This window comes from Tupaia chinensis, unplaced genomic scaffold (genome assembly GCF_000334495.1).
Source record: "Tupaia chinensis unplaced genomic scaffold, TupChi_1.0 Scaffold145967_1, whole genome shotgun sequence".
NCBI lineage: Eukaryota > Metazoa > Chordata > Mammalia > Scandentia > Tupaiidae > Tupaia > Tupaia belangeri.
In genome coordinates, this window is record NW_006205825.1 from 8,269 (window position 1) to 29,036 (window position 20,768).

The 20,768-nt window shown below is 37.2% G+C and overlaps 1 protein-coding gene across 1 annotated transcript; it reads right to left on the reverse strand.

Moving 5' to 3' along the window:
- Nucleotides 1–6,494: 6,494 nt before the first annotated feature.
- SATL1 (spermidine/spermine N1-acetyl transferase like 1) lies at nucleotides 6,495–19,365 on the reverse strand. Its single transcript, XM_006168704.2, has 6 exons — nucleotides 17,956–19,365; nucleotides 13,382–13,432; nucleotides 8,770–8,851; nucleotides 8,252–8,353; nucleotides 7,436–7,476; nucleotides 6,495–6,814 (listed from the first exon to the last, which is right to left on the reverse strand). Exons 1-6 carry the CDS (start codon nucleotides 18,922–18,924, stop codon nucleotides 6,644–6,646), a joined length of 1,416 nt encoding a protein of 471 aa, XP_006168766.1. The 5' UTR covers nucleotides 18,925–19,365; the 3' UTR covers nucleotides 6,495–6,643.
- Between the last annotated feature and the right edge of the window lie 1,403 nt (nucleotides 19,366–20,768).

Genomic DNA, 20,768 nt, shown 5'->3' on the forward strand with positions numbered 1-20,768 from the left:
CCATGTAGAATAATTATTTGTCCCATACCTACTGTGGCATGTCTATTTGATAAAAAAGAAACTATTTCACAGTACACTTTTTACTTGTACTTTGCATGGCTTTCACCAGGTGGCAGCAAATATACAATTGAGGAAAGAACTTGGCCAGAGCAGAACTATTAGTAGGTTCTTAACTATTTGTGTATGTGTACATGCACGCACGCTATGACTCCTCAGAATGTTTTCAAATGCAAAAAGATATATATTAATATATGAAGTTCATTAAGTATATTAAACAACAATATCTAACAATAGGTCTTGTATTGGGTCATTGGAAAAGTCATGAAACATTTTTGCATAGAAAAACAGAAAATCCTAAGTGGTGAACAGAGGAGGGACTGTGATGTGGCCATCCCCTCGTGGGACGATTTCTCAATTTCTGTCTCTATGTCTTTCTGACAAGTGCACATACCCTATAGCAAATATCCCTCTATAGAAAAAATAAAAAGAACAAGAAAAACACAGAAAAATATATCATGAGTTTTCCAATGACCCTGTAATTTTCAAATAGTGGTTAAGTGTAAATATTTTGAGATAATCTGCAAGTATCATGCGATATGAAAATATTTATGATTTCTGTTGGTGACAGAATCTGAGGTTCTGTTAATACTATGTTTTGTCGCCTCTATTCATTATTGAAGAAATTGTTCATTTTTCTGTTACATGTTTGTGAAAATAAAGAAAAATTTTTATCTTCCAAGGCAATAGATTATGTGAATCCTATCACAGGCCCCCAGGGAAATCCCAGATTAAAAATCTCTACCCTCTGAAGAACTTTTTTCAGTTATGGGTAGTGTTTATTTAGGATCTATTTTGTTTTTTGTTTTTTCCAAAATATATTTCCTGATGAAGTTACATATAACTGTATCACACTCTATTTAAAAAATGTTTCTGAAAAGGTAAGTGTAAGATAAATCATTGCATTTAAATCTATTTCTCCCCATTGTTTCCATGATAAAGTTAGAAATTAAATTCTTCTATGGAAAAAGGTATGCCTCCTAAGTGTAAAAAGAAAATCATTTGAAATCAAATCAGATCTTGAAAAGCAAATTTAAAATAAAAATAAATATCTGAAAAAAATTTAATATTATGTCTAAAAGTAAATATAAAATAGTTGTCATCCATGCACAAGACATTGTATGCAACATTTTGTGTGCATTATTATATTTAACTAAAAATAGTTGTAAAAAATCTTTACTGTTTTTTCCTCTATTTACAGAAGTGTCAGGGTTTTTGTGTTCGAGTCAGACAAACCTGGATTCAGAACTGACTCTAACACTTTCTAGCTGTGACATTGATTAAGTTACTTAAGTTAAAATGCTTTATAAAAATAGCATCTTCCCCATAGTGGTATTATGAGATAATGCAAGAAAAACTTAGCATTTGGCCTGGCATATAGTAAGTTTGTCCAGATCAGCATTGATCTACACACAGTGCCAAATCCAGGAATTGATTTTCAGTCACTTTCTTATGCAGTCCATCGGCTCTCTTTAATTCAGGTTAAACTCCTTCCTTAAAACAATTTCTTCACTTGGCCTGTGGAATATACTTGCTCTTGATTCTCTTACCTCACTGACTGGCTTTCCTCCTCAGTATTCTCTGCTACATTTTCTTAATCTTCTTCACCTTTAAACATTGGAGTATCCAGAGGGTTTCTTTCTTGGACTTTTTCTGTGACTAGCTGATTTCATATACTTCCATAGTTTTAAATGTCATTTATGGGCTGGAGTTTTAAATTTTGTAAACTAGCCCAGGCCTTCTTTGAACTTTACAGACTCACATTTCTAGGTGTGTACTCAAGACTTACACTCACATGTTTAATGAATATTTCAAATTTAACATGTCTAGGCGACCAGCAGTTAGAGTAATGGCTATGTCGCTGAACTCTCATGTAGTCGACCGCGGTTCGAGTCCCGGACCTGGTGGCTTAAACTCACACGTGGCACGTGTGCATGCGTGCCCAAGATCCCGAGAGGAGAATGGAGGAAAAGGGATTGTGGCATGTCCATCCTCCCTGGGGGATGATTTCTCGCTTTCTATCTCTCTGTCTCTCTCTGTCTTTCTGGCAAGTGCACGTGCCCTATAGCAAAAACTTCTCAAAAAAAAAAATTAACATGTCTAAAACTTAATGCTTCATTTATTTTTCCCCAAACTTGCTTCTCAATTACATTTTCTCATATTTCAGAAAATGTCAACTCCATTCTTCCTGTTTCTTTAGTCTGTCTCACATAACATATTCAATCCATTTACAAAATTCTGTCCATGGTATCTTGAAAATTATTCAGATTCTGATACATTTTCACCACCTCCATTTGCTACCACCCTAATTAAAACCCTTACCATCTCTCCTGGAGTGCTGTAGTTGCTTCAAAACTGGTCTCCCTGCTTCTATCCTTGTACCTCTTCAGTCTCTTCTTCCTGGAGCCAAGACTTATCTTTTGAAAATCATAACATTATGTCACTTTCGTACTCAGAATTTTCTAGTGACTTCTTATTTCGCTTAAAATAAAAGCCAAAATTTGGGCCAGCAGGTGGCATGGAGACTGGATTCTACATGGCTGGCCGCACTGTTCAAGTCCTAGACCCAGTGACTTGAAAATCACACCAGGTGCATATGCATGTATGCCCAAAATGCCAAGAGGAGATGAGAAGGAATTGTAGTGTGACCATCCCCCCAGGGTGTGATTTCTCACCCTGCTCCCTCGGGTCACACACCCTATAGCAACAACTATAAAATAAATAAATAAATAAATAAAAGCCAAAATTCTTACCATTGGTCTGTGTGACTGTTAGAGGTTAAATGACTTGACTAGTATTTTTTTAAATTTATTTATTATCATCGTAATCTTGTTTATATTACTCAGTTGATAAGTGTTGGAGCCAGTTCTGAATCCAAGTTTGTGTGACTCCAATACCACAACCTTACTCTTACTGTGAGCCTTGCACTGTCTCTCATCTTGTCTCCTATCACTCTCTCACTGCCCTAACCTCCTTACACATGTCTGCTCTGTTCCAGTCACATCAGTTTGTCATACATGCCTCAGGCCCAGTGCATTTGCCATCAGCTCATCTTGGGAGGCATTTTCCACAAATGTCTACTGGGTATACACTCTCATTCCTTCAGTTCTTTGCTCAGATATCACCTTTCGAGAAGGCCTGGTCATCCTATTTAAAATTACAAATCACCCAAGCACTGCATTTTCCCCTCCCTGCTTCATTTTTCTGCATAGCACTCACCACCATCTGATGTATTACATATTTTATTTAATATATTATCTGTCTCACCCAGCTTGAGTCCATGTTGGCAGAGATTTTTATCTCTTTTGTATTCCCTGTACCAACAATAGATGTGTTAAATACCTAGTGTTTTTTTTTTCTTTTAATATTTTATCAGGTGCTACACAGTTTATGCCTGACCCCAAGCTCATGGATCACGGGCAATCCCATCCAGAAGATGTAGATATGTACAGTACTAGAAGCTGAAAACGACTGCATACAGACTACATAGAGAACTACAAGATGTGTGAAACTGCAAATGATGATGAAAAAAATCATGTAATGGGTAACTGCCATCATATAGATTATAACTAAAGTTTTTCCATTACATTTTCAAATATAAAGTTTGACCAATCACATATGTGATTAAAATACAAGCTATTAATACAATTCAAATAATATGAAATGATTGATGAGACACAGGTAGAAGTATTAGAATGCATTTGACTTTTAAAGGTATTGACTAAAAATCAAAACAGAATAAATGAAGATATAAATACCAATGAGACTAAAATCTGATAATCCCTATGTATATATATATATGTATATGGCATACATATACACACACATATATACATTTATATCTGTTCTAGCTTTTCTGAATTTATGTCAGTTAAATTAGATTGATGTGTGGAAAGATGTGTTTCCTCCTTTTTTTTATTTCTCAGAGCTGGAATAAAATATACATATTTTATGGCAAAAAAAACCTTTCTCATCATCTCTTTTATTTTTTAAGATATATTTATTTAATTTTATTCTTGGGTGTGGCTTTTTTCTTTGCTTTATTAATGTTAATTTCTCTTAAAGTGTCTAAAAACACCTTTAATCATTTAAGAGGACCATATGCTACATGGGCCCTCTAATTTTGCTTAGTAATTCTACTGGTTCCTAAGTGGTTTACTATTCTGTTTCCCAGGAGAAGTGTTATAAAGCTTTTATTCTCTTCCAGCCTCTTAATACCTGCCAAAGTTGACTCTATTTTATAGAGATAAAAATAAATTATTAGACCTGACCATTCCCAATTTCTTTCTACTTTTAAGACTTTCCTCTTTTCAGCTTTCTACTCCTCTCTTCTAAAGGCTAATGCTTCTATTTGTATTCCTGATCTCATTTCTTCTCATCTTTTCCAGGATGATATTTCATCTTGTTTAATCTTTTTTCTGTCTCTCCGGGAGTACAAGTGCCCTATAGCAAAAATCTCTCTAAGGAAAAAAAAAAAAAAAGACAAGACAGGAGCATAGAGAATAAGAAAAGAGGACTAGGAATACAATCTAAGGAGCCTCATCATTTAAGGGATTTACAACAAAAAAAGAGAAAGAATAATAGAATCAGGAATATCAGAAAGTAAAGGGAAGAGTGAGTTTCAAGTCCGGAGTAGTGAAGAGGCAATAATTAAATAAAAAATTCAAGTAAGTATGGAGGACAAGATGTCACAAGTTAGAGAGGAATTCAAAGTGAGAAATAAAAAGAACATTACTTGAAAGAAGTCTGATAATCATAAGAAGGAGAGAGAAAAGGTAGTCTGAGGGAAGAGGCAGAGTTAAGGAAAGGTTGTTGTCTTTTTGTTATTGTTACTTTTAGATAAAAATGCCAGAAGCTATTTAGAGGTTGAGGAAAAATATACTAGAAGAAAAACTAAAGAAAAAAGATTAAACAAGATGAAATATGATCCTAGAAAAGATGAGAAGAAATGAGATCAGGAATACAAATAGAAGCATTAGCCTTTAGAAGAGAGGAGTACATACAGCTTCAAAGTATGAAGAGATAGGCAAAATGTGCACAACATGGTTCTGATCTCCTTTTACCAGAAAAACAACTCCTTTATTAGAATCTCCTGAAAAGACTTCTGTGTATATGTCAACACAAACTTGACATATAGCCACAAACTTAGCTCAAGGAAGATAGGCAAATCATGTTTTGTTTTATATTTTTCCTCTTGTGGTAAGGAAGACAAGGGGTAAGGGACTGGGAATGGAAATTGAGTTTGAGCAAACATAGAGTTCCTGCTACCCTATTCCTTTAACCTGTCACATTATTATGATGTAGTTGTCTTTCTGATAACTATTATGAAGTGTTGTCCTTCTGAAATCTTCAGTGGTTTATCAGTATCTACAGAACCAAAATTCCTTGGTATGACTTACAAGGTATGACATGTCTGATCCCAGCTTACCTTCTAATCATATCTTCTCTCTCTCTACCTGCTCTATTGCCAATGTATCTTGTATTTATGACATGCCATTTGTTTCTTAGACATAATTTGCAAGTCATGCCTCTCTTTCTCTGCCTATGCTATTCTCTTCTTAAAATGCTCTTCTGTCTCATCATGCCCCACATTCTAATCTCCTATCCATCCTTCAAATTCAGTTCCAGTGTCACTTTTCTCAATTCCCCAAGATAGAATTTAGATATTCTCTCCTCTATATTCCCTTGCACTTAGTATTTATATATTCCCTTGCACTTAGTATTTATATATAGAAGCTCTGCAATTTCTTAGTATTTTCATACAGACAAGGCCCCTGGTGTATATGGCTACATCATCTTTGTGAAGTTTCTCTGCCCATGAAATAAATGCCTGATACAGAATAGGATCTTACATCTTTTACTCTGCTGACTGCAGCACAGGATACTGAATAATTATCATTCTAACAAAGTTTTCCCACTCTAATAGGAAGGCAAGAAATATGTGTAAATACAGTGTTTGTATCTGTTCCAAAATATGTACAACCAAAGAGCTTTAGATGTAGTTCTGAGATGATGTCAAGGAGGCTATGGTTCCTAAGCTGCTCAAGGTGGGAAAGCAGTTCACTTGCTGGTTATTGCAAATAAGCCCTTCAGAATTTAGCTCCAGTATTTTGAAGTGATTTCTTTTAACCTAAGATCTATTTATATTCACATTTATATTTATATTCAAATAATACCCATATTTCATCAAATCTAAGACACTACTACCTTTAAGTAAAAATGTTGTCAGTTGGTTATTATACTTACCCTAATTCCAGATATGTTAAAATGTGAAAAAAAAGCATCTTAAATTTGATGGAATATGATAGGTAAAATATAAATAACCCAAAGCCATATAAGTGATATTTTTGCATGATCTGTTCTTTTGCCTTGTCAGCACTATTATTTGCTATTAGTATATACACTTATTTGGATAGTGGGAAGTTGACTGTATCTGCAAATATGTTTCAAAGTAAAAGATCTGCTTAAACAAGAATGTTATGATCACTTGCTCTATTTTACAACATTCAAAGTCAAACTGCTGTTAGAGTTAGGTGACATTCAAATGTTGGTGCCTATATTGGGATGAGCTGTTATATGGCCACTTTCATTCTTCCTCTGCCATGTCCATGAGTTCTTCTCTATTAAACCTGAAAAGATGCCAGCCCTCTTCAGAAGAAAGGTCTAGAGCCCCCCGACGAGTGTAGTAGTTAATAGAGTCCTGATTCCAAATGACGACAAGAAAGTGCATGCAATTACATTGACTCCTGATGGCTATCTGTTTAAAAACAAACAAGCAAAGGTTACTTTTATTTGAAGGTATAGTCTTCATTAACATATTTATTTTGTTGAAAGTATACTATATGCAAGATACTATATATGTATAATACTTCCAAATAATAATATAGTAGCTATCTTTTGGACTTCTCTATAGCTGTAAAAAGGAAAAAAGTCCCACTGTTATGTAGATTAAAATTCCTCTTTTTAAAAGCTCGAAACTATGCAGTCTTTATTCTATAGAAACAAAAAGTTTACCTAAATGAATATATTATATTTCCAAAACAGAAAAGGAGCTTTTATACTGTTTTCTTATTCATATTGTGTACCTCATTTATGGGTAAAATTGTCCTCTAATCTCCATTATGCTTGCTTCAGCTTGCTAGCAAAAATGGTGTCTAGTGTATTTGTGAATTATATAGAAATCCATTTTTATTTAAATATTGCTCATATTAAACCTATGTGAGTATGTGCTTTGAAAACCTACTGTAAATTGGATTAAAAAATTAACGCATATGTTGGTGTTATATTCAAAATGAGATTACTCATTAAATTTTAGAAAAATAATATTTAATGAAGAGAAGGATAAATATAGAATATCAGTACTAATAATAATACGTACTTGACTTAGCCTCTTCAGCAATTCAGCTCCAATGCCTAGACCTTTTAAATAGATAATGCAAAATAAAAACCATAAGTTAAAATTCTTTGTAACTAGTTATTTGCTTTAGTTTAAAGGAAATGAAATATAAAACCCTTTATCTGTTGTTACATATTCTTACTGTCTTGTGTAGAAGCACACCTCATGAATGCTCTTGACATCTCTTTTTCCTTGTTAGAATGTGGCACCAGAGGTAATAGAAAAGAGTTTGGGTTCATTTTAAAGATGAGCAAAGAAGAAATGAATCTGTTACTATTGTCTTATAATGGCATAGTTCTTATCTATTTCTACTCAAAACCAATCTAAAATATAAAATCATTTTTACAAGATAAAAATATAGGGGCTGGCAGTTGGTGTGGTGGTTATGAGCGCTGGACTCCCACATGGCCGACTGCGGTTCGAGTGCCAGAACTGAAGGCTAGCTTTCTCACTTTGCTTCTCTCTGTCTTTTTCTCTCTCTCTCTTGTTCTCTCGCTCTGTCTCTCTTGGCCAAATTAAAATAAATAAGTAAATAAAGTTAAATTTAAAAAATGATAAAAGTATAACTGTGATAGCTTGCTTTATTCAAACCTTGGTAGGAACTAATAAAATGTTTTTGTAATCTGTGATTGAGTCATTGCCACATGCAAGGATAACTAGGATAGTGATCAAGTTCGTGAAGTAGAACTAAGTAACATAAAGTAACATAAACACGATACTTATACTAAAGCCCTATCTTGGTTCTTTAAAATATGCATTTTAATTTTAACATATTTTTAAGTAATGTTGTATTTTTACCTCGGTAAGCTTTTATGACATAAAAATCCTCCAGGTAAAGTAACTTGCCTATCCAGGGGTCGTATGTGAAGTAGTACATGGCAAATCCGACAGTTACTTTACCTAGGAAGATAAAAGATAAAGTACAGTGAGGATAATGCTTTGAATTTTAGGAAATTCTTTACCCCCAAAAGGAATATCTTTGGTGTTTCTTTTAACTGTTAAAGTAGTAAATGCTCACTGAACAAAATAACAAATAGTACCAAAATATATAATGTAGGCTTAATTCCATTATAAATAAAACCTTTTGAGAGAGAAAATCTGTTTTTACAGTGTAGTATATGATCTTCAAAAATTTTAATGTATGTACAAACATAAGTACATACCACACATTTTATTTTCAAAAAACAAAACTGGGTTTATATATACATTTTTACTGACTTATAATAATTATATGCTTTATATTAATAACTGCACTTTGTTTTCAGGATACAGAAAATATACTCCCGATTAAATTGGAGAATGAAGATTTGCTTTACCTGATGGTTTTTGTTGATTTTGTACTTCTGCAATTAGGCAGTAGAAAAGGGGATTTTCCCCAAAGCCATCCCTGAGTAAATCTGAAATATCAATTCACATACAATGTGTTAGAAAGTTTATACCAGGGCCCAGCAGATGGGGTAGCAGTTCTTTTGTTGGACTCCCACATGGCCAACTATGATTCAAGTCCCAGACATGACAGCTTGAAATTCATGCTGAGTGCGTGTATATGCATGTGTCCCCAGGGTCCCAGGAGGAGAATGGATTGCAGTGTGACCATCCCCCCAAGGGGGCGAATTCTCACTTTCTCTCTGTCTCTGTCTCTCTCTAGCGAGAGCATACACCCTTAGGCAAAACTCAAATAAATAAATAAATATTAAAAAGTTTATAGCACACAGAGGGAAGATGGTGGAGTAGAAAGCACCAGGAATTCTTTCCACTTGGATAGCAATTGTACTAGCAGTAATTGCTTTAAATGTAAATGAATTAAACCCTTCAGTTCAAAGCACAGAGATGAGCAGAATAGATATTTTTTAAAAATGATCCAACTATATGCTGTCTACAATAGACACACGCTAGATCCAAAGACACAAATAGATTGAGAACGAAATCATAGAAAAAGATCTTTCACGCAAATTGTAACCAAAAGAGAGCTGGGTTAGCAGTATTAATTCCAGAACAAAATAGACTTTAAGTAAAAAAATATTACAAGAGACAAAGGAGGATACTATGCAATAATAAGAGGGTTAATTCGCCATGGAGATACAGCATTTATAAACACAATATAGAGAATGAATATCACAGCTCCAAAATAGATAAAGCAGACACTGACAGACTGAAGGGAGAAATACAGAGCAATACAATTACAGTAGGAGACTTTATTATCCAACTTATAATAACATACAGAACAACTAGAAAAGTTAAATAAGGAAATAGTGACCAGCACTATAGACAGTTGGGTCGCACAAACATATGCAGAACACTACCCAACAACAGCAGTATGCACATCTTTCTCAAGCATACATGGCTCTTTCTCTAGGATAAGCCATATGTTAGGCAACCAACCAAGTCTTAACAAAATTTAAAAGACTGATATCATACACAGTATCTTTTCTAATCATAATGGAATGCAATTAGAAGTCAACAACAGAATAAAATAATAAACAATACACTGATAAAAAAATCAATGAGTCAAAGAAGAAATTACAAGGAAAATTAGAAAATTCTTAAGATATGGAACCAGCAATTGGCTTCATGGCTATGTCACTGGATTCCCATGTAGTCGACTGTGGTTCAAGTCCTAGACCCCGTGGCTTAAACTCACACGGGGCATGTGTGCGTCCATGCCCAAGATCCCGAGAGGAGAATGGAGGAGAAGGAATTGCGGTGTGGCCATCCCCTCTACAGGGTGATTTCTTGCCTTCTGCCTCTGTCTTTCTGGCGAGCACAAGTGCCTTATAGCAGAAACCTGTCAGAAAAAAAAATTCTTGGGACCAGCAGTTAGCATAATGGCTATGTCGCTGGACTCCCACGTAGTCGACCACGGTTCGAGTCCTGGACCTGGTGGCTTAAACTCACACCAGGCGCATGTGTGGGCGTGCCCAAGATCCTGAGAGGAGAATGGAGGAGAAGGGATTGTGGCGTGGTCATCCCTTCTGGAGGGTGATTTCTTGCTTTCTCTCTCTCTCTTTCTCTCTCTCTGGCTAGTGCATGAGCCCTGTAGCAAAAACCTCTCAAAAAAAAATCCTTAGAAATAAATGAAAACACAAGAAACAAAACCGTATGGGATACAGCAAAAGCAGTGCTCAGAGGGAATAATGTAATCTAGTATACCTACATTAAAAAGAAAAGATCTCAAACAGTAATCTAACCTTACACCTTAAGGTACTAGAAAAAGAGCAAGCTAAGCCCAAAGCCTGCAAAAGAAAGATAATCATAAAAAAAATAGAGAAGAGAGAAACATAGAGAATAGCGACAAAAATCAATGAAACCAAAAGTTGGTTATTTAAAAAGATCGACAAAATTGACAGCTAGATTGATGAAGAAAAGAAAATGTAAACAGTTAACATGCAAGTGGGAACATTACTAACCAACCTTACAGTTGTAGAAAGGATTGTAAAAAAAAATTTCAATTAAATACCAAGAGTTAGATTGTGGCACGGAGACTCTGGTAAGAATCAATCTCTGTGTGTGTCTTTTTCTTTTTCTCCCTCTTTCTGCCTCTCATGGAAGAAATTATTTTAAAAAAAAATACGGAATGAAATTTTCCTTTTTTGAGAGGTTTTCGCTATAGGGCGCATGCACTCGCCAGACAGACAGAGAGAGACATAGAGACAGAAAGCGAGAAATCACCTCCCAGGGGGGATGGTCACACCGCAATCCCTTCTCCTCCATTCTCCTCTCAGGATCTTGGGCACACACGCACACGCGCCCGGCGTGAGTTCTAAGCCACTGGGTCTGGGACGCAAACCGTGGTCGACTACGTGGGAATCCAGAGACATAGCCATTATGCTAATTGCTGGTTCCCAGGAATGAAATTTTGATACAGGCTACAACTTGGATGAACCTTGAAAATATGCTAAGTGAAATAAGCCAGATATACAAGGGAAAAAAAAACTATGTTTTGAATCATATGAGGAACCAAGAATAGGTGAATTGATAAGGATAGAAGTAGAATAGTGGTTATAAAGGGCTGGGTGGAGAGGGTGGCAATATAGAGTTATTGTTTAATGGTCCGTCTCAGTTTGGGATGGTGAAAATGTTTGGGAGATGAATATTGATCATGTTTACACAACAGTGTGAATGTATTTAATGCCACTAAGCTATATAGTGAACAAATGGTTAAAATGATGTATAGTTTGTATATTTTCCTGTAGTTTTTATGTTTACATGAATAGCAAAGGTAGAGAAAATAAGAACTATCTCACTTGCCTCTATACAAATACATAAGGACTTTCAAAGATAAAATCAGAATTGGGGTTATTTTGAAATCACTGCAATTCAAAAATATACTGAATCCTAAAACAGGAAGATCGAGTATATAAAGTATTTTTTGTTGGTTAAGATTAAACTTTATACTTTTTCTGAACAATGTTTTTCTAACTACAATGAAATAGTGAGGGACATTATCTCAACATGGTACTACTGTAATGCTTTCATAGAGTATCCATTACCTTCAACTTTTATATTTCTTATAATTTCCTCTAGACCAATGAAATTACTATTTAGTTAACATTATGGTGGTGTTAATTACCACGAACATAAGAATCATCACATGAAATGACTGATTGATGATTCATGTAGGTTAAAGTTCTGTTTCTGATCAAAGCACCAAGAATGGCTTGTTTGGACACAGTAAAAAAGACCTCAGGGACCAGCAGTTAGCGTAATGGCTATGTTGCTGGACTCCCATGTAGTCGACTGAGGTTCAAGTCCCGGACCCGGCAGCTTAAATTCACGCCAGGCGCGTGTGCGTGCATGCTCAAGATCCCGAGAGGAGAATGGAGGAGAAGGGATTGTGGTGTGGCCATCCCTCCTGGAGGGTGATTTCTTGCTTTCTATCTCTCTGTCTCTTTCTGTCTTTCTGTTGAGCACACATGCTCTTTAGCGAAAACCTCTCCAAAAAAAAAAAAAAAAAAAAGAAATAAAAAACTTATAAAAGATCCTAACTTCCTTTTGAATGTGTCACCCAGTATTATAGTGAAACATGTATCTCCTTTGAAAAATATTTTCTGTCTATTGCATGCATTCTTTTTTTTTATATATAATTTTTTTTTTGGAGAGATTTTCACTGTAGGGCGCGTGCGCTCACCAGACAGAGAGAGAGAGACATAGAGACAGAAAGCGAGAAATCACCCCCCAGGGGGGATGGTCACGCCGCAATCCCTTCTCCATTCTCCTCTCGGGATCTTGGGCACGCACGCACACGCGCCCGGCATGAGTTTTAAGCCACCGGGTCCGGGACACGAACCGCGGTCGACTACGTGGGAGTCCAGCGACATAGCCATTACGCTAACTGCTGGTTCCCTATTGCATGCATTCTTAAATGCTCAGCTTCAAGGTGTTATCCTTCATCACACTCTTCTATGGGTCAATAAATAATTCTCTACCTAGTCTGCCATTTGTAATTTTATATACTTTAGTCATCTCTTCATGTTTACTATCCAAAAAGTTCTGATTCATCATAAATCACTATCCTATCCCATTAATATTGCTTGCTATCTAAATGTAGCAAATACTTTGAAAGTATTTCCAATCATTTTGCTTTTATCAGTTTTATCCTATCAAACTACTGCCTACACACTATACTTTAAATTATACTTTTTGACCAGTAACATTTCTCATTCTACATTTTGGAAGGCAGTTGAAGTCTACTGTAGCTGTAAAGGTGTAAGAGCTGTTTAATATCAATTTCACACTAAAAAACATGGAAAAAATATAATAGTGGATCACTAACAAGACTACCAAATTTATGCCCTGTGCATATAGTTGCTATTTATGGCATTTTTACATAAGAACAGCAGCCTCTGAATTTCTGAGTACAAGTAGTACTGAATAGATTTTTTTGATACTTCATTTTCTTGCTCTAAAAATATCACAAAATATCTTAGCCATTACTGTTAACTTCACTGCATCTAGCATGTTTTCACAGGCAGCCAATTCCTGTCAAAGTAAATAAAACATTCAGTTTATGATTTAGTAATGAATTCTTAAAGTGATAATTATCATGATGCTTTTGTTGAACGTTTATTGACATATGATGTCCTGGGCAGTGTTAAAGTTAGTTGCATTTAATCCAAGTCATCTAAAACTTTTAAATCTAAAATAGCAATGCAGGAAAAGAAAAAAAAAAAAAACAAAACCCCGATATAAAGAGAAGGAGACGATTAACTGTGTTGTTACCTCACTCATACAGTTCAGTTACTTGGATTACTAGTCTTTTTTTTTTTTTTTTTAGAAGTTTTTGCTATAGGGTCCGTGCGCTCGCCAGACAGAGAGAGACAGAGAGACAGAAAGTCACTCCCCATGAGGGAAGGCCATCCTGCAATCCCCTCTCCTCCATTTTCCTCTTGGGATTTTGGGCACATATGCACCTGGTATGAGTTTTAAGCCACCAGGTCCAGGACTTGAACTGCAGTCAACTATGTGTAAGTCCAGTGATGTAACCATTACACCATCTGCTGGTCCCTTAATTATTACTAGTCCTAAATCCAACCAGAAACTGGAAAGTAAAGCAAAAAAGATTTCTGAGTGTTCACAGCAGATGTCACTAAGTTTATGTATTATGAAGTTCATAGACTACAGAAAAGTTTCGTGTATTTGCCTGTGAGGTGTTTTTACTGGTTTAACTTTAAGCCTTTTTGATATGGCTTTTTACTTTGTCTTTTTTTTCCCCACACATTCCAATTTTTTCCTTCATGGTTTGTATCTCATATTTGGAAAGGTTATAAAAATATTCACCTTGGGGGGCCAGCATGTGGTGTGGTGGCTAAGGCACTGGACTCGCATATGGTTGACTGCAGTTCAAGTCCCGGGCCAACACTGTTTGAATCCCACACCAGATGGCTTGGAAATCATGCCTAGCATGTGTATGTGCATGGCCAAAATCTCAAGAGGAGAATGGAGGAGAAGGAATTGTGGCATAGCCATCACCCCTGAGGGTAATTTCTCATTTTCCCTCTCTGTCTCTCTCTCGTGAGCATACATGTCTTGTGACAAAAATCTGAAAAAAAAAGACAACTTTATATTCTTTTTAAATTCTTAATAACTGATTCACTTGGATTGGGACAATATAAGAAGTACATGGATTCCACCATTATCTTTCCCCCCATTTTTCCCAACACCAATTATTGAATAATCCACCTTTTATTGTTAACTTGAAATGTTCTTTTCATCACATACTGTAATCTCATATATACTTAAGAAAACTTCTGGACTCTCCCTTCTGTCCCATGGATTTATCTCTGCACCAATTACCCTAGTATTTTATTTACTTATAGCTTTATAATATCTGGTGGGAGTCATTTCCCTTCATTCTTTTCTGAACTTGTTTATCCTTTCACATGAAAATGTGAGGACTTTGACTAGTGTCGTATTACATTTATAAGAGAGAAAAAACTTTTAAAATATGTAGGGAAGATAAGAAAGGCCAGATTAAGTAGGGCCTTAACAAATTTGCAGTTTAATCTCAATGCAACCAGAAACCCAAAGGATACTTAGACACTTGGGCTGTTGTGCAGACAGTACATTGGACAGGATGAGTAATAATTTAATTTATATACACACTCCCTCCAACACTATAAATTCCTTGAAGAAAGAAACTAATTCAGTAATCCTTATGTCCTTTATAGTAATTAGCATATTAGCATATAGTCTTTTTAAATATATACTCATTGTTGGTACAACGAACAAATATATTAATACTACCCAACATTCATCTGTTGATCACCAGTGTGTGAAACCATTTTTTGAGAACAACACAGTAAAAAGTTTTAGATGGAAAGTCTGGCAAGTTACGGCTGCCCAGCTATAAAACTACTAGATTCCCAAATAATGCTGTAATGTGATGATTGAGAATAGGATAAAACAGATGGATAGAGTATACTTGGGAGAATTTTAGTGACAGGACAGTAAATAAGATCAGTATGTTCAGGTAAGGAATTGTTGTGATGGCAAACTAGTTAAGTCCATTGCAAAGAGATGTTTTGCAAACTTAACAATGAGTAGGAATTAGGACAAATGGACCTGTTGTAGAGAAGAACATAAAGTCCTAAGGCAATTAATCACTACATACATATCTGTCATGCAGAGCATATAACTTTACTATTTTTTTTCTATAGTGAATATTCATAAAAATTGGTCACAAGAAACTTCTGGTATGTTTTCAGATAAAGAAGACAAATTTAAAAAGTAAATGTGTGGACCAGCAAGTGGCATGGTAGTTAAGGCACTGGATCCCTCATGTACAACTCCGTGGTTTGAGTCCTGGATTTGGCAGCCTAAAAATCACACCGGGCATGTGTGTGAGTGCACTTGTCCAAAATCTCAATAAGAGAATGGAAGAGAAGGGATTGTGGTGTGTCCACTCATTACCTTCACCCTTTCTCTGGTGAGCTCACACTATAGGAAAAAACAAAAACTATTTAAAAAAATTGACTGTTATCAGGAAATCTACAGATGCAGGTTTGTTCAAGTGAGAGTCTAGTGAAGTGTGTTTTCCGTGATGATGGCAATAGTCACTGTTTGGAAAGCTAAAAAAGCTAAGTTAACCAGGTACAGAGATTCTCTGTCATTAAGTAATAAATTCATAGGAAGAATGCTAAAATTATTATTTTTTAAATTGCCAGAGGCTGTATGCACATTCCAGACAGTGGTGGAAGAACAGAGAGGGGGCAAAGCACCCCCATTGGGGCATGGTGATGCTCAAATCCCTTCTCTGTTACTCCATCCTGCCTAGATTTGAGGCACACACACAGCTGCATGTTTTTTAAGTCAACAAAGCTGGGATTTGAACCACCATCAACCATGTGAGGTCCAGCTTCTTTAACCACTAGGCTATGGAGCTGGCCTTAAAATTATTTTCTACTACCTAGAAAAAAAAATGGAATAACTAACTCATTAGGTATAGTATTTTGACTTATTATCCAATCAAACAGATTAATGACAGAAAAATGATATGAGGCTTGTGGGGATGAGATAAAATGGAAACCATGAAAGGAAAAATAAGCCAGTTCTTACAAATCTATAAGCAGAACTAGTATCGCTTCAATAGGTGGACACTATAGAACTTTGTCTTTAACTTTGGTCACTGAAACCCACTCTCCAATAAAAGAACACAGCCTAGTTTAGACAAAATTTAGATTTATCAGTAAACAGGTGGAAACATTTTCATTACAAAACTCTTGTGAGGTTTCCATATCTATAATCTTTGCCTTGTTGCAGCCCACATATTTACTCCATAAATAATCTGGATTACTGCTTTTAATAATATGACTTCATATGGAATTGTTTAGGTTGTGCATCACAGAAATTATTGCATTCAGTACTATAACTGTGTTTCTTATATTCTTTTACTGCACTGGAAAGATTTCCAGGAACATCATTAAAACAAGCATTTAAGGGGCCAACAGTTGACCTGGTGGTTAAGGCTCTGAACTCCCACATGAATAACTGTGGTTCCACCCCCCACCCCCCAGATGCAGTGGCTTGAAAATCACACAGGGCATGTGTGCATCTGTGCCCAAAATCCCCAGAGGAAAATGAAGGAGAAGGGATTGCAGCGTGGCTATCCCCCCTGGGGGGTGATTTCTCACTTTCTGTTTCTCTGTCTTCTGGTGAGTGTACACATGTCCTATGGCAACAACCTTAAACAAAAAAGGCAAAATTTGTAACTCAGCTCCTTGAATTTAGAAAAGAGGCTGTCTGTGGATGTGCTTTCAGTGTCAAATTGTATGGAAAATTCCTGTGCAAGTATTGTTATTTGGACAGTCAATCATTGGATTTTACAAGTAGGTATGATCTTAGAAACAGCAAGTTTCCCTACCCCAAAATCTTAGTCTTTAACACCTGAAAGTCTACCATTGACTAATCATTCGAGTTAAGCATTTCTTTTCTCCAAGATCCTCCTTTAGAGTCAAAGTGTGCCCAGGAGAGAAGCACACCCAGTCCCTATAATTTCCCCAAGTTGGTTCTCCCATAACTTTTTGAGTCCTCCTACTATCTGCCAAACAATTTACATGTAATCATTTTGAGATAAGCTTTTTATTTTCCTAGAGGGCATGTGTACTTCCTAAACAGAGAGAGAGAGGGGAAAGCACTCCCCAGTTGTGTGTGGACATGCCACAATCTCTTCTGCTTCATCTCTCCCTACTTTCAGAATTGGGGGCACAACCACATGAATACCCAGCATGATTTTTCAAGCCACTGGTTCTGTGAGTCTAACCACTGCAGTTCGCTATGTGGGATCCAGCTACCTTAACCACCAGGCCAGGGGACCAACCCAGACATAAGATTTCTATAATCTTGATTTTAGATGTGACAAACTGAAGATTAGAGAGATTAATTTACAGAAGATTGTGTACAGGGATCATATTTAACAGAGTCAGGATTCAAGCCCAGACTATGTCTCCCTTACTTTCAGCCCTATATTAATGCTATGGCATTCCATGGAATAAAGACAGACTTACTTTAATCAGTCGCAGGATTTCTGGGCAGTCTCGAGCCTCTGCAGATCTTACTCGGAAAGAATCCATACTTGGTTGCTTCGTGCCTGATTGGCTCGTTTCTGGTTGGCTCACACCTGATAGGCTTGAATCTAGTTGACTTGGGCCTGGTTCACTTCTGCCTGATTGGTTTAGAACTATTTGATTCAGGTCTTGTTGATTCCAGCTTGGTTGACTTGGGCCTGGTTGCCACGAGCCTAGTTGACACCTGACTGGTTGGTTCATGTCCACCATGCTTGGTTGGCTTGTGCTTGATGGGCTCTTGCCTGACTGACTGGCACCTGATTGGCTTATGCCTGGTTGGCTTGTATATGATTGGCTGGCACATGGTTGCCATGTGTCTGGTGGGCTAGAAACTATTTGGCTCATGACTGGTTGCCGCATGCCTAGTTGGCCTATGCTTGGTTGCTTCTTGTCCAGCTGGTTTGTGCCTGGTTTCCAGGTGTCTGTTTTCTTCATGCACAGTTGACTTGGGTCCAGTAGAGTCACGCTTGATCGCCTCACACCTGGTTGGCTCGTGCCTGCTTGCCAGGTGCCTGTTTCATTCATACAGGGTTGTTTTGAGTCCAGTAGGCTTACACTTGATCGCCTCATGCCTGATTGGCTTGTGCTTGGTAGCCAGGTGCCTGCTTCCTTCATATACAGTTGGTTCGGGTCCAGTAGGTTCACACTTGATCGCTTCATGCCTAGTTGGCTGGACCTTAGTTGCCAAGTGCCTATTTGTTTCATGTTCAGTTGATTTGAATCCAGTAGGCTTGCACTTGATCCCCTCATGCCTTGTTGGCTTGTGCCTGCTTGGCTCATATCATGCAGGCTTGTAGTTGATTGGTTCATATCTAGTTGGTTTATGCTAATTAAGCTTGCGCCTGACTGGCTCATGACTGTTTGGTTCAAGTCTGAGGAGTTCGACTGATTCATCCCTGATTGATTCATTCCTAATTGATTCGTGCCTGGTTGACTGAAGATGGGTTGACTGAGGACTGGTTGTTTTATGACTGAGGGAAGGCTGGTTGGTAGATGGTAGGTTGGCAGATAACTGACTGTTCAGTAACTCAGTATCTTGATGAAATAGAAGTCCTTAATTACAGTGCTGTGTTGGAAGGCTGTGGTCTGTTTCCGGCTTTTCTCAACTTGATTGGTGCTTGGAGATGCCACTCTATCAAGGTGGGAATTAGAAAAAGATAGGGCTACCTGAGAAAGGTTATTGATGCCTCCGGCTTGCTGGAGATGACTTCACCAGCAATCACAGCTACAGTTTGGCTTGTTTTCAAGTTATCATCTGCCCTTTCCCTGCTGACAGGCTGGAAGTAAGGGGAAGAAACTGGCTCTGGGGGAGCGTTACCTCCTTACCCGCCTTGAGCGGCCACTGCGTCATAATGAAGTCACAATGCCGGTATCCATGTGCCTAACTGCTGCCCCACCCCCGCCCCCCTGTGAAGCAACGCACAGCTGATAATCACTTTATTTTCACCTAAGAATTTAAGAGTATGAAACAAGTCTCAGAGCTTATGCTTTGCGCTCCCTTAGGTGTACCTGCTGTTTTAACAGTTTAAAGAAACTTGCCTCAACCCTTTCCCACACTCTAGTCCTCAAATAATTTACTTCCTATTTCTGTCCTGATTTTCACTTAGATTAGAAACTAGAATGTGTATTATTGTTAGGCTGAGATACTCAAGTCCTAAATGCAGAAAATATTTCTTTAAAAATAACAGTTACGACTACCATTTACTGAGTTCTTTTAGGACTAGGATCATTAGAAAGCATTTCACATTTTTTCATTGAATCCCATAGCAGCCCTATTATCCCTAATTCTGAGGCAACTGCCTCAAAAGATTTGGTAACCTATCCAAGGCCTCTCATAATAGCAGACAGCCTGAATTCAGACCTACATTTACTGGATTCCCTTTCCCACATTGCTCATTCTTTTTTATTTTTTTAGAGGATTTTTTTTTTTTTTGCTATAGGGCACGTGTGCTTGCCAGACAGACAGAGAGAGACATAGAGACAGAAAGCGAGAAATCGCCCCCCAGGGGTATGGCCATGCCGCAATCACTTCTCCTCCATTCTCTCGGGATTTTGGGCAAGCACGCACACACGCCTGGTGTGAGTTTTAAGCCACCAGGTCTGGGACGCAAACTGCAAACCACATTGCTCATTTTCTACCCCTATATTTGCCATGTCAGGCATATTGCCCCTCCTTCTGCCTACTACTGCCCAGTATATTTTGTATAGTATTACTTAAAATAGAGTGTCTTCTATTTTTTAAATATACTAAAGAACTTTGGTGGAAGCTGTCCTATGTTTCACACTGTGCTAAGGGCTTTAGCTCATTTAATCACCAAAGCAACCTTGTGATGTGATGTGATGTGCACATGGTGTGGTTACTCGTTTTATCAATAAATTGGAACTTAAAAAGATTAATTTAATGAATGCTTCTTGCAGTATCAGGCTCTGTCCTAAGAAACAATTTACTTGTATTAGCTCACTTACTCCTCACAATACGGCAGTGAAGTAGGTGATATTATTCTCTGTACTTGACTGGTAAAAAACAAGTTCAGAGGCACCAGCAGTTAGCATAATGGCTATGTCACTGAACTCCTATGTAGTCGACCATGGTTCGATTCCTGGACCCAGTGACTTAAACTCACGCCAGGCGCTTGTGCACACGTGCCCAAGATCCGGACAGGAGAATGGAGGAGAAGGGATTAGGGCGTGGCCATCCCCCCCAAGGGGTGATTTCTCACTTTCTGTCTCTCTGTCTCTGTCTGTCTTTCTGG